General features: G+C 37.0%; 1 protein-coding gene across 1 annotated transcript in view; it reads left to right on the top strand.

Annotated features, from left to right (window-relative positions):
* Nucleotides 1-3,954: 3,954 nt before the first annotated feature.
* Nucleotides 3,955-15,582, top strand: part of LOC110467151 — a 62,670-nt gene continuing 51,042 nt past the window's right edge. Inside the window, exons 1-9 of the mRNA XM_021524104.1 lie at nt 3,955-4,035; nt 6,726-6,830; nt 8,822-9,058; nt 9,428-9,495; nt 11,402-11,779; nt 12,444-12,569; nt 13,179-13,318; nt 13,604-13,688; nt 14,059-14,203. Coding sequence (XP_021379779.1) covers nt 6,733-6,830; nt 8,822-9,058; nt 9,428-9,495; nt 11,402-11,779; nt 12,444-12,569; nt 13,179-13,318; nt 13,604-13,688; nt 14,059-14,203 — 1,277 coding nt within the window. The 5' untranslated portion in view covers nt 3,955-4,035; nt 6,726-6,732. The remainder of the gene's footprint in view (nt 4,036-6,725; nt 6,831-8,821; nt 9,059-9,427; nt 9,496-11,401; nt 11,780-12,443; nt 12,570-13,178; nt 13,319-13,603; nt 13,689-14,058; nt 14,204-15,582) is intronic.

Raw genomic sequence — 15,582 nt, 5'->3', positions numbered from 1 at the left:
AAGAATATTGCGGTCGCGTAACGGTAAAAGTGACTGGTTTTGAAATGGAGTGTCGCTCCTCTGAAAAAATAGCGTAAGTGAGCGTAACCCCTGGAGTATCGAGGATAGTAACAATAGGAGGAGACTGGAACGAAATTCAAACTCCAGAATTTAGAAAATCGTCTTATAAACTCCTGGAACCAGTACACAATATAAACACATTAAAAAAGACAGCGATCTTAATTATGTATGGCCAGGGACAGTATATATACGTCCCTGGTATGGCGTCTAGTAAATCCAAAGAAGAGTCCATTTACATTGCGACGGACTTCTATCTTATATCCCAGAAAATGATACCAAAAGTTATAAAACCTTATACACGACCAGCTATCATAAAAAAAAGTACAGACCATCAACTAGTATCTATATAATTAAATATACAACCTATCAACTGGGATCTAGGGTACTGGAAATCGAATAGCGACTAAAACTTGACCAGGCATATACACAACTGTAATAAAATCAGTAAAAAATGAATGGAAAGAAAACAAAACAAATATAAAGAAGATGTGGGATATGTGTAAGACTGAAATAAAGGGAATTGGAACGAACGATATGACGGGCTTTTCACAACAGGACCTTTTACCAGAGACGTATAATACATTATTATACGTCTCTGCTCTTTCGCCGTGGTACCTGCCAAATTGATTTGCCCCACACGTGATGGGTTCACAGAAGAAAAATATTATAAGTGATTATTTTTTTCGTTTAATACAAAGCAAACTACTAAAAATCCCATCCTCGATATACAGGGGTTACGCTCAGTGGCGGACCCAGGGGTGTTGCCCTAGTTGCCCGGGCAACACCATTTTTTCTGTGTCCAAAAATAATCTAGACCAAGATTGTTGAAGTTTTCCTCTATTTCATATGGGATTTCTTTCTAATATCAACCATCCCTTGAACTATGATTTTCTATGGCTTCCCCTGGCCAGCAGTTTGAATATCTATATATGCCTAAGGGTGTTGCCCAAACAAGGAGTCCACTTATACTCTAAACAATATGCGATTAATCCTCCATTGTATATATATTAATAGGGTCTCCAGTCAGGTCAGTGGTCAAGGCCAACCGTACTGACGCTACTTAATCTTATTGTTCTAATATCAAGGTATGGTGATCACCCTGTCAGTTGGGAGAAGACTATACCAAGTATTGGATTTAGGTATATAGGTCGTGTTATTTCAAAGGTAGAGTCTATTTCATGATAAATCGATATACCTGTATTTTTCACCTGTGGTTTTAAGTTTAAGTTTAAGTTTAAGTTTTATTTATTCACTCCGACACACTTACGTGTGTAACAAGAGGTCACATACATATAGTAAGTATGATACATGGCGTGTGATGTACACAATTACAACATTGTACATAGCATAGATACATATAGAAGTACACAAATAGTACAGAAATTAAGTTAATATTTTTTCAAGCTTTTCTATGAATTTACAAAGTTTTGTGTAAATTTTTACATTAAATATATTAAACAATCCTTGCATTTTTAATTGACTTGGATAAGTGAAATAATATTTTGGTATATATTTCTCTCTTAGACATTTAACTAAAACACTTTCACATATAAATAAGTAATGAAATTCATCTCCAATGTACAAATTACATAATGTACAGGTTCTTTCTTGACGAGGAATACCTAACCATCTTCCTTTTTCTATGGGTAAATGCATATTGCAAGAACGGAATTTACACATTATTTTCCTATCATTTGTATTAAGTTTAATTAAATATTTTTCTTGTTCAAACTTTGTCTTTAATATTGAATATGTTTGTCCTCTAGAGGAGTTAAGAATATTATCAAACCATTTCTGTATAAATTGATCCTTCAGTCTACTTTTCACAAGCCTCTTAATTTCGTCTTTTGAAAAAGAACATGTAGATTGATAGTACCACACATAGTTCAGGCCAGTTTGGATTTAGGTAAATAGGTAAAGTGTTATTTCAAAGGTAGAGTCTATTTCATGATAAATCGATATACCTGTATTTTTCACCTGTGGTTTTAAGTACACATGGTCATTAGGAGTGATTTATTATACCAATTAAAAATATAAATTTCAAAAATTTCAAAGACAATGAAGCAACCTCCTTAGCATCACTTTATCAGGTGAGTAATAACCAATGTTGGCATCAAAGCCTGGCGTGTACATCCTTTTCATTAGGTATTGCCCTTGTACATACGTATGCATACTATTTCACAATAAAAGACGAACAGTTAAATCTAACTCATATTTATGCCCTTATAACTAGTCGTCTGCAGAGGGTCCGGAACACTGCAGCACGGCTAGTTACTCGAACTCGAAAGAGAGAGGTACATTACACCTGCGCTTTATTTGTTGCACTGGTTACCTGTACGATACAGGTCGCAGTACAAAATTCTGGTGTACACATACAAGGCACTGAATGGAACAGCTCCTCAGAACCTACAGGAGCTTGTAACCCTGTATCAGCCGTCACGATCACTGCGGTCGGAGTCAGAATCTTTGTTGTGTGTCCCAAAATCTCGTACTGTGACCTACGGAAACAAATGCTTTGGAGGGTTTCGGCTACGTTGTGGAATAGCTTACCATCTGCTATTAAAAAGGCAAATACACTGGCCAAGTTCAAGAGGGACATCAAAACTCACCTCTTCACGTCTGAATTTTAGAATTCTTGCAAAGACCACCCTTATATTTATTCAAGTATGTGCACATTGCTTGCTTAAATGTATAAAAGTGATTGTAAGCCTTTGTTTGTTTGTTTTCACAATTATAACCATTACTATTATCCATATGTCAAGTTGTAAAGCGCGTTAGAGTAATTTTACAAATTATATACGGCGCTATATAAATTTTTTATATTATTATTATTATAAACTTTGAAAAGTGACCATTTTAAGGGCCTGACACGCAAACATCAACATTTTAACCAAAAATCTACATTTTAACCATTTTTTTTTAACAGAAATTATTAACACTCGCTCCGCTCGGCCATCATGAAATATAAATACTCTATCTTACGTTATAAAATATAACCTTGAATAATACCGCAAACTCAGAAAACGATTCTATGGAGGATCATTCGATCTGTTTGTCAATGGAAATAATGTGCGATAAATTCTTGCTTTCTGCGCTCGGCAGAACTTGAAATAGCTTAGAATTACATCTTCAGAAAAAAATGCCGTCGCTCCGCTCGATTAAGGTAAAAGAAAATATGTTTGTTTCAGGTAACCCGACGATCCTAGTTTTCACCTCCGACTCTTCAATAAGTTTAAAATCGTCCAAATTTGAACGTGGTAAAAATTGTAAGCGTCTTTATGACATCTTTCTACTTCATAGATAGGTATAAAAACCAAATTTAAATGCCATATTAAAATTTGAAAAACTATACAAATATTTCTAATGTAAAAAAAAAAAGAAGGAACACGATTGGTCAAAATAATGCTTTTTTTTGTAATTTCTTGAATTATCAAAAATAAAGAATAAAAATCCCTAGGCCTACCGACCTACCCTATCTTTTTTATGTCATGTTAGGCCTACCTGAAACCACGGACTTTATCTAATTCCGTGCTGAAACATACACATCTACTTTTTTAGCATTTAATCAGAGACTTATATTACAATATATACGTCTCTGATTTAATTAGCTATAAAAGTAAGGCAATCTCTCAACCCTTACTATATAATTAGATACCAGAGGTTTAGGCGACTGACGTGACCTTTAAATATTAGTGGAAGTTCGACTTAAAGTCATTCCTATTTAAACTGATGGTTTTTAATCGTAATCATATTTCAAGATTAAAATTATTGTTATTTGTCAGGGAACAAACTCCGCTCAGCGTGAAAGTGTTGAGCGAGGTGCCAATGTCTTCTGAATGGGAAAACATTTTGACCAATCAGATTTCTCTTTACATTCGTGCTCCGACACAATTTCCGATACAAATGAAAATGGCGGATATTCAAAAGAAGAAATTCCCCAACACTATCAACATTATGATTGCGTCATGAAACCAGGCAAGTTATTGAGTTTATGGGTCAACTGTATCTTTTGAAATGATCTGTGAAGAACTTTCTATAAACACATGGCATATCCCGTCAACTTAACAAGGCTAGCACAGTTCCCTACTTCATCGATTGGAAAGTGCACTGTATGTGCAGTAAACAGTGCGAGTTGATCAGTTGAAAATGCGCGCGTCAAGTTGTGAAGGTGTTAGATACTCGTTTCTTAACTTATGTTTATTTTCTTGTGTATGTAGAACATGAAAATTGGAGGGATTTGTTTTATTCTTCAAGATGTCAGAGTGAAGACAAAGCCTATTATTAGACCTACGATATACAGAGTTATAATATAGATTGCCTTGAGAAAGTCACAGTGACTTAAGATGGATTAACTTTAAATCCGGGAACTGTACAGTTCAGTCATTATATATGAATCTGGGCAGTATTTCTGTGTTACTGTTTATCTTAATATGATGATAGATGGTACAAGAAAGCGTTCAAAATACACATTATGTGTGACACTAGCGAGTAATAAAAAGAGAGACGAAAACTTCATATTTAATCATTTATATAAGCAGCTCAAGCTTAATCACAAAATCATTCACAATTATTTCCTTCATTTCCTCCAGAAATGAAGAGTTACAGAAATAACGAACAATACACGTACAATTCAACACTATTGAAAGAGAAGAAAGAGCATTCACAATCATGGTCACACCCTTACATAGTGACACACACATTGCACATGGACCGACACACACATAAGAGAATAATAATAGTACCCCCCATCATACCATAAAGTACTATAAACACAACACAATGATATAATAGGTACTATTACAGTCATTATACGGTGATAATTATGATGATAGACAGTATAACACTAATCATACATTATATCACACATTGATATAATAGACATCTTTACACTCCTCAAACTACATTATCATATAATAGTATAGATAGTAATACACTTCTTGTACTAAGCAATCATACAACATTGTAATAAACAGTATTACAAGCATCACACTATAAATTATACAGCATTATTATAGACAGTATTACTGTTACATAAGTCTTACAATACAATCATACATTGAGTAGAACCCGTTGCACGAAGTCGTACAATATAGCCATACAGTGGTGTGAAATACACAACATACAATATGATAATTAACTTGAAGAAACAGAGCAACCATGCAATGATTTCAGTTGTAGTAATGCATCTCACAAGATTAATTCATACAATACAAACAATATTATGAATGGTAGTAAGTTGCACTAATCATGCAGTCCAATTGTGCAATGGTATAACAGGAAAGACTTAGGAAATGCTTGCCTACTAATATGAATACAGAAATATATGTATTTCATGTATTAATCTTGCTGAAGCGTGAGGTACACACAAGTAAATTTGTGATCATATTACTCTTAACCCTAAGGTGGCAGTACCCAAATCGAATCGGTACCCAAATCGGATCACTTTTTGCAAAAATACTTATAAATAAATAAATGTGTCAACAAATCAGTTATAACAATGATGTAGTCTTAGAATAGATAGCCATTCACTATTATTTGACTACAGATAATTAGTTTTTAAGTTCAAATAGTGCAAGAAAACGTAATTCAAACTCAAATGTCAATGTTTTGATTATGTTTTTAACTCAAAGATAAATTCATTAATAATTGGAGAAGCAATGTTTTCAATTCACCTAAAGGGACCAATTACGGAATTTAAAAAAAATGACATATAGTATTAGAAAAATACCTGCTAGATCTCCCTCCAAGACTAACAAATGTTTATTGTAAATTTAGAATTTGTAATGTTAAATTTCCGATTGAATGTGGTAGATGGAATAACATTCCAAGAGAAGATAGAAAATGTATTTTTTGTGACCTAAATGAAATTGGAGATGAATATCATTATTTGTTTAATTGTAATGATCATCAACTACTGCAAAACAGAAGAAAATGTATGTCGAGATATTATTTTGAAAGTCCTAGTACTATCAAGTTTAATACATGATTTAATTTTGTCAATAATGAAGAACTAATTTCACTTATAAAATTCCTTAAGCAAATATAATTGAGCGAATAAACACTGGCCATTAACACCATGATTCATATGTAAACTGTACTATATACATGTATATAATTCTCTACACTAACCAGTTTGCGAAAATAAAAACTTGTCATTGTCATTGGCAGTATTCATAGATAGATTGATTGATAGAATTTTGTCCAGTCTGTATTCCAAACGCCTGTCCTTGACATGACCAAGAGGATCACTACATCACGGTCAATGTAGCAGTGGAACTGTGTGTACACTTATAAATGCCATCAACTACAGTATAAAATGAATAAACTCCTTAGTATGACAGATTGACAGGTGGTGGATTAAATGCACTTATTTCAACATGTTTTTACTTTTATCAAGACAGAGAGACATGCTCCTCTATTAACATCAATGACATTACCGGAATGTGTAAGCATCTTTATGAAAATCCTTACAACATTGATATTTAATATCATAAAATTATGATAGTTATGTGTCTGATAAAGTCAAAGTACAATTTCTATGAAACAGTGATAAGCAGAACAGGATTGGATACCAGGCTTTAATGAATGTACCATAGAGATTGTTTTCAGCTCTCATAAGTACTAGTAAGATAACCATTGTAAGAGTATTCATCTTTTCTTTTCAGAAAAATCATGGATTCAAAATTGTCTACCAGTGATGACTTTTCTACATCTATAGAGGAGCACCATTTTCATCCTCTGGCTGCCTCAACAGCTGCCCGACAAGACAGGTAGCTTACTGACAGATCAACTACTTGGTTGTGATGAAATATAAATATCCTGAATTACAATAAAATGGACGGTGGTGAATTAGTATATAATATTCCACATTGACATAGATACTAGCCATCAACTTGATGGATTTACTGTAGGCAGCCATAACAGAACACATCGATGTATTCAGTTTAATACAATCAGCATTTCAATGTGGTCCATACATCAGAATTGTAACAGTTGTATTGTTATTAGCTCACCGGGTCCAAAGGACCAAGGTGAGCTTATGCCATACCGCGGCGTCCATCCGTCGTCCGTCAACAATTTCTTTAAACGACTTCTTCTTCTTAACCACGTATTGGAATTTAAGTAAATTTGACTGGAAGCATCCTTAGGTGGTGGGGATTCAAAATTGTACAAATGATGGGGCTGACCCCCCAAGGGGCTGGGCAATAAGGGGGCAATTTGGCTATATTGCTTTAAGCGACATCTTCTCTGGAACTAAGATTTGGATATCAACCATATTTAACTGGAAGCATCTCTAGGTGTTGTAGACTCAAAATTGTACAAATGGTTGGGCTGACCCCCCAGGGGGCTGAGGGGTGGGGCCAAAAGGGGGCATTTTGACTATATTGCTACAAACGACTTCTTCTGTAGAACTATGCACTGGATATCAATCATATTTAATCAAAAGCATTCATGGGAGGCAGGGATTCAAAATTGTACAAATGGTGGGGCTGACCCCCGTGGGGGCTGAGGGGCAGGGCCAAAAAGGGTTATTTAGCTATATTGCTTTAAGCGACAACTTCTCTGGAAGAGATAGATATCAACCATATTAGACTGGAAGCATCCCTAGGTGGTGGGGATTCAAAATTGTACAAATGGTGGGGCTGACCCCCCAGGGGGCTGAGGGCTGGGCCAAAAGGGGACAATTTGGCTATATAAAGTATATTGCTATTAACGACTTTTTCCGTAAAACTTCCGTAAAACATGAAAATTGATCAAATTTGGTCGGAAGCATTCATGGGAGGCAGGGATTTAAAATTGTACAAATGGTGGGGCTGGCCCCCCGGGCTAAGGGGTGGGGCCAATTTATTTTTATTTTACTTGGAAATGGTTGAGATCCCCACCATATAACCATATATGCAATTGCTGAGTATAACGAGAGGAATGCACATTTGCTTCCAGGATGGCCCTAGGGTCTGGCCCCACCCTTGGAGACTTAACCCCTGGGCATAACTTTGAAACGGTTAAGATCCCCACCCAAAAACTACATATACAATTGTTGGGCATAAAGAGACGAATGCAGTCATGATATTAGAATTGATCCTGGGGTCTGGCCACAACCCTAGGGACCTAGTTTCTGAGTCACAGCTTGGAAACAGTTCAGATCCCCACCCCATAACCATACATAAAATTACTGGGCATAAAAAATCAAATACAGATATGCTACAAGGATTGACCTTGAGGTCTGGCATATTCCCTTGGATCTCATTTGGAGAATATTTTGCCATCATTGCTTAGATATCCAGGTGAGCGATACAGGCCCTCTGGGCCTCTTGTTATTGATGGTCTTTGATATGACATATATTTGAGCTGACAGAGAAAAGAATGGTAAATGTGCCAGCAAGTCATTAGATGCAGTGATGTTCCTGATTGTATCAACAGTTTTATTTTCAAAGAATCATTTTGGTACATTAGAACTCCTGTGACTAACATACATGTACCACATATTGACATTTTAGTTTGTCAGCTTACAAATATATAGGATTAGGGTTTGCACTCCAAAACACTAGGCATTGATTTAAGCGATTAACTCAAAGCTGTAGTTAACATTATAAGTTGGATGGCAATGGATGCCAAGTGCCAGCTGTTATCTTTTTGTTTGAATTAATTTCATTTAGTAGGGTCAAGTACATTTACCTATATATACATACATATGTATATTAGACATGCACCTCAAATGTTAATATGAGTGTATTCATTATATGTATTACAACTGTAACAGAAATCCTGTGAAGCAGACAGTCAAAGGAGGGTCATTTATAGATGTGGACAGTTCTGGCCTGTCTTCTGATGCCCTAGATCTCCCTTCACAGCAGCACCAGCTACGATTGTCATTCAGTGCATTTGATCAATCTCCAAAACTATCTCCAAGGGAGGTAACTGAGAGTAGATCTTTGCAAAATGCAGCTAAGACACATGAACCACTTGAAACATGGTCTGGTTTGGAACAGTTTCCCGAGTAAGTTTGTGGTTTACCTTTTACAACATCAGTTTTTGTACAAATAATATAATGCAGTATTTACATGTTTGTTATACTTAACTATGGCATGTAAACCCAACTTGTAGCAGACAAGATTGTTTACATTCTGCGATCCTTTTAATAACATGTATCTGTGACTTCTGATTTCATTGTGCATTTAAAACACATGTGAATTATAGAGTAAAATTTCAGAAGGAAATACTTTGAAGTAAAAATAGATCAAGATTCATTGTTTATTGGAAAGTATTTTCCTTAAAATATATCAGTATTTTTTTCTGCCAGGAAACAGTTTTGTTTCTATTCCAGACAATTGATTAACTAACAAATTTATCGCCTGTTTGATTACAGCATGAAAAAAGATTATGCTACTAGCAGAAACTCATCCTTAGGGCTGATACAGGTGGATGGCATGAGTGGTAAGTCATGATCTGCAGGCGGACAGTGTTGAGTGTAGGTCATCTGACTGATATGTCAACAATATTAGGGTAAGTCATGTGACTGAGAGGTAAACAATACCAGGGTAAGACATGTGACTTAGAGGTAAACAGTACCAGGGTAAGTCATGTGACTTAAAGGTTAACAATACCAGGATAAGACATGTGACTTAGAGGTAAACAATACCAGGGTAAGACATGTGACTTATATGTCAACAATACCAGGGTAAGACATGTGACTTAGAGGTAAACAATACCAGGGTAAGGCATGTGACTTAAAGGTTAACAATACCAGGATAAGACATGTGACTTAGAGGTAAACAGTACCAGGGTAAGACATGTGACTTAAAGGTTAACAATACCAGGGTAAGACATGTGGCTTAGAGGTAAACAGTTCCAGGGTAAGACATGTGACTTAGAGGTAAACAGTACCAGGGTAAGACATGTGACTTAGAGGTAAGCAATACCAGGGTAAGACATGTGACTTATATGTCAACAATACCAGGGTAAGACATGTGACTTAGAGGTAAACAATACCAGGGTAAGACATGTGACTTAAAGGTTAACAATACCAGGGTAAGTCATGTGACTTATATGTCAACAATACCAGGGTAAGACATGTGACTTAGAGGTAAACATAACCAGGGTAAGTCATGTGACTTAGAGGTAAACAGTACCAGGGTAAGACATGTGACTTAAAGGTAAACAATACCAGGGTAAGACATGTGACTTAAAGGTTAACAATACCAGGGTAAGTCATGTGACTTAGAGGTAAACAATACCAGGGTTGGACATGTGACAGAGGTAAACAATACCAGGGTAAGACATGTGACTTATATGTCAATAATACTATGGTAAGTCATGTGACTTAGAGGTAGACAAAACAAGTCAAAGTCATGTGTAAGAACCAAGGCTGGCTGAGGTTTTTATCCCAGACCATAAACCTAAGTATGGAATTCCGATACCCAATACCAACATAATAAGACACATATTTATCGTGTAAGACACATCGTACAGATAAGATAAACACCTCTAACATGTAATACATATATCTTGATTCTTGTACGAGTGTTCCACATACTGTTTGTGCACTCTAGATCTACATATGTAGAAGTGAGAAAACTTAATTACAACACTGACTTGTTATTACACTGTAAGAGTGGTTGGGTAGCTTACAACACTGACTTGTTATTACACTGTAAGGGTGGTTGGGTAGCTCTGTGGATAGCACACTCACCATTCCCCAGGACGGCCGGGATTAGGGTTAGGGACGTGAACAAGTATTGCCACACCATGTGTTTTCTACAGGTTCTCCAGTTGCTACATTCGCCTATCCCGGTTGAAACGGTACGTGTGGCGCAGAAATATTCCACGAATATCTATAAGCAGAGCTAAAAATGCACAGTTTCGGAGAATAAAGAACAGTGTATTAAGAATATTATGACCTTCTTTCATCCGTCTACTGAATTACGTAACGTGTCTTAAAAACTACGTGTGACTTGACATTGTTTTAGAAAGAAATAATGCAAACTGGCAATAGTCAGCATTTTAGTTTGGACCCTCAATCTACACGTGCCAAATTTTCCTAAGGTTAGCCTTGGTCCAGAGTTATGCCTGTCGTTTTCTTTACAGATTCAACCGTTTTAACCGGATACGCGAATGTACCCCATCTGTGCACTTTCATCCAGGCCAACAAAAGTGATCAATATGTTTGTTAGAATACCTTTTTTCATAATTATTGTCAAAGGAAATCAAATTGTTTTCTATTTTACTTAATTATTTATTCTTATCAAGTTTTGATTTTTATAATGCGGTGAAAACAAAGCATAAGTAATAGAACATAGTTTAGGAGTGTGTTTTTCCTACTTTTCGTTGGTTTTCTCCCCAGATTTATCAACCAGTGTGTTTGCTCTGCACACCTCACCTCAAGATGTTGTGGAGGAAGTGCAGCCTAGTCAAAGCCAGGGTAGCCAGAGATCCTCACAGAGGAATCACAGTGACAGTAGGAACAACTGGCTCCGTCCTGACATAGATACGGTCAAAAAGAAGCCTTCCCTAATGCCTGCCCCAGCCCCCCACGGGGAAGTCAGGCAGTCCCTGGTGTTTAGTGAGGCACTCCTAGGGGGCGACAATGATGCTGACGTCACAATTCCAGAGATACAGTTCATGGAAGATGAATTGAATCAACTGGATGCTGACTTCAGTTACTTTGATGAGGCTGATGGCTCTGGAAGTGATGAGGACACACCAGGTAAAAGGAGGAAAGGTAAGCTGTTGGTTTGTATTAACATTATGCTAGTACACATATTACAGCCCCAAATAAGACTAGTATCTTTACATGATAGATTAGGTATTGATTGTTAATCTACATGTACAGTGAAAAATAGCAATCACTGGTGAAACAAGTCATTCCTCTTTTTCTGTCGTCATCGCTACAGAACATTTGTACTTTATATTTTACTTAAAACAAGAACATGGCTAAGATGGGGAATAGAAACCTATAAATGTCCCCAATGATGAAGTTATTTGAATGGAGGATAGGAACACAGGTTGATCTTATATCGGATGTTGTTAACAACATTCAACACTGTCTGAAGAACAAGTGGCGGGCATGTAGACTAGCTTAGACATTTAGTTGTTATAGAATGATTTTGAAGCATTGCCTTAATTGTTGAACAAGAGGTGCAAATTATTTATTTTATACAAAAATCTTTTGATTATTTATGTGAAATTAATCATGTGTGTAGGATTTTCGTACTTGTTTTCTATATGATGATCTGATGTATCCTAGTCTTGTTATCCTGTGCACTGTTTGAGTTTTAGACAAGTTCACTGGTAAAAGTTCTGCCACGAATGTATTGATAACTAACCTTAGACAGTTTGTTTGTTAACACTAACAGTTCTTATGTTTCTGTTTTACTGACAAACAGGCACTAATGTTGGTGATGGAAAACTTGACACTAAATATTTACAACCTACTTCACCTCCTCATTCAGAAGGGGCTGACGGCAGGATGGACCCTTTTCCTAGTCTGAGCAAAGTGACTTTGTTTGAGGGTACGTCTTGGTCTGGTTGTTGCCAAGGTTCAAAACTAAACAGTATTGTTTATAACCAATTTTGACTTTATGTGCCTTTTTATCATGTTGTATGTTACTGGTTCACATGGTAGCCATACCCAATGAGCTGAAATGCTCATCAATTATTTGAGGAATGAACTCCGAGTTTATATTCAGAACCCTTTGAGGACTGATATATATTACACCAGAGGTTTTCATATTTGTAAAAGAAAAAGCTTGTGGCAATTTAAATAGGGATAACCTAATGTTTTTGTATCCTTTGTTTTGTGTCTTTGAGATCATCCAGAGCTATTTTCACTTTCTATTTTACTATTTATGTTATTGAGTCTGTTACTTGTTACGGTTCATTTTTGGTGTTCCAACTAGCTGAAAGTATTTCTTCTCGGGTCCCATTATACAATTTCACAACCCACCAACCATAAATGATCAATTTAAGTGCTCCCCCTCCATATAGATTGCTATTTGGAATAGCCCCTAATTCCTGAATTGATGTATAAACTCATGGTTCATGAATTGAAGAGACTTAAAAAATGTGTATACTGAAAAATTATATACATTTTGTTGTTAAATGAGGCCATTTTGGTTCAGATGGAGGTGGTACAGAAGACCTGGTTCCCACGGTAATAAGGAACCAGGATAGGAGAACAGATCCACATCAGACAGAAACAGGAGACGAACCTAGTGGCAGTGAGATAGATACTGAAGATGAATTGGAAATAGCAAGAAAGGTGAAAAGATATGTAGAAACGTCAGGTCATAAGAGCAAAACATAGTATGGTAACTTTTTCTGATCCATCCTCCTCCATTGTCATGCACGTCTCTCTGCCCCAATTATAAGTTTGCAAGAAGCATTCACAGCAAACGCCCAACTAAAACTCCTAAGAGTATAACTCCTCAACATTGAAGATGTACTTGGCAGTGTACTGAGTAGCACTGATACATTGTATCTCTTAACAGATTATATTCATCTCTCATAAAATCTTGCCTGACCTTGACCCCTCTATGTTGAGCAGACTATTGGTCAAGAGGAGAGGGAGCGGTCACACACTGTTGGACAGAGTCTGGAGCGAGAACTTGGGGCCAGTGATGCCAGGCCAGGTTTGTTTTTCAGCTAGATGTCAAAATAAGTGTTGTAGATGATAGGCAACTCAACTGATTAACTGGGAAGGCCATGTGGTCACAGTTTGGTAAGGCCATGTGATCACAGTTTGGGAAGGCCATGTGATCACAGTTTGGAAAGGCCATGAGATCACAGTTTGGGAAGGTCATGTGATCACAGTTTGGGAAGGCCTTGTGATCACAGTTAGGAAAGCCTCTCTTTTCAAGTGCTAATGATTGGCAGAACTTTATTCATCACAAATGTTTTACAATGGCAATTTACTTTTGAGTCATGAGAGCTCATCAATGTTAAAACACTTTGATGTTTCCTGTTGTTCTTACTATATGTGTGTTACTTATACTTATTCAGGTGTGGAAGGAGTCAGTGTCGGAGAAAGCAGTACTGGACAAAAGCTGTCTATCATGATGCGTCAATCTGCCGAGGGTGATGTAGTTACCTCCCCTGTCCCTGGAGATGGTGGAGGAGGCGGGGACGGAAGCAGTGGTTCTGACAGGTACGTAGTATGTTAGTTGACGAAGCAGTGCTTCTGACCGATACGTAGTATGTAAGTTGACGAAGCAGTTGTTCTGACAAATACGTAGTATGTTAGTTGCCGCAGCAGTGGTTCTGACAGGTACTTAGTATGTTAGTTGATGAAGCAGTGGATCTGACAGGTACGTAGGATGTTAGTTGACGAAGCAGTGGTTCTGACTGGTACGTAGTATGTTAGTTGATGAAGCAGTGGATCTGACAGGTACATAGAATATTAGTTAATGAAGCAGTGGATCTGACAGGTACATAGAATATTAGTTAATGAAGCAGTGGATCTGACAGGTACGTAGGATGTTAGTTGACGAAGCAGTGGTTCTCACCGGTACGTAGTATGTTAGTTGACGAAGCAGTAGTTCTGACAGGTACGTAGAAGATTAGTTGACGAATCAGTTATTCTGACAGATACGTAGTATGTAAGTTGACGAAGCAGATACGTAGTATGTTAGTTGACGAAGCAGTAGTTCTGACAGGTATGTAGTATGTTAGTTGACGAAGCAGTGGTTCTGACAGGTACGTAGTATGTTAGTTGATGAAGCAGTGGTTCTGACAGGTACGTAGTATATTAGTTGACGAAGCAGTTGTTCTGACAAATACGTAGTATGTTAGTTGACGAAGCAGTGGTTCTGACAGGTACTTAGTATGTTAGTTGATGAAGCAGTGGATCTGACAGGTACTTAGTATGTTAGTTGACGAAGCAGTGATTCTGACAGGTACGTAGTATATTAGTTGACGAAGCAGTGGTTCTGACAGGTACGTAGACGATTAGTTGACAAAGCAGTGGATCTGACAGGTACGTAGAAGATTAGTTGACAAAGCAGTGGTTCTGACAGGTACGCAGTATGTTAATTGACGAAGCAGTGGTTCTGACAGGTACGTAGAAGATTAGTTGACGAAGCAGTGGATCTGACAGGTACATAGAATATTAGTTAATGAAGCAGTGGATCTGACAGGTACATAGAATATTAGTTAATGAAGCAGTGGATCTGACAGGTACATAGAATATTAGTTAATGAAGCAGTGGTTCTGAAAGGTACGTAGAAGATTAGTTGACGAAGCAGTGGATCTGACAGGTACGTAGTATGTTAGTTGACGAAGCAGTGGTTCTGACAGGTACGTAGTATGTTAGTTGACGAAGCAGTGGTTCTGACAGGTACGTAGAAGATTAGTTAATGAAACAGTGGTTCTGAAAGGTACGTAGAAGATTAGTTGACGAAGCAGTGGATCTGACAGGTACATAGAATATTAGTTAATGAAGCAGTGGATCTGACAGGTACATAGAATATTAGTTAATGAAGCAGTGGATCTGACAGGTACATAGAATATTAGTTAATGAAGCAGTGG

The sequence above is a fragment of the Mizuhopecten yessoensis genome, unplaced genomic scaffold (genome assembly GCF_002113885.1).
Source record: "Mizuhopecten yessoensis strain PY_sf001 unplaced genomic scaffold, ASM211388v2 scaffold1723, whole genome shotgun sequence".
Classification (NCBI taxonomy): Eukaryota; Metazoa; Mollusca; class Bivalvia; order Pectinida; family Pectinidae; genus Mizuhopecten; species Mizuhopecten yessoensis.
Note: the sequence above shows the minus strand (reverse complement) of the source record. Positions and strands in the feature narration are given on the sequence as shown.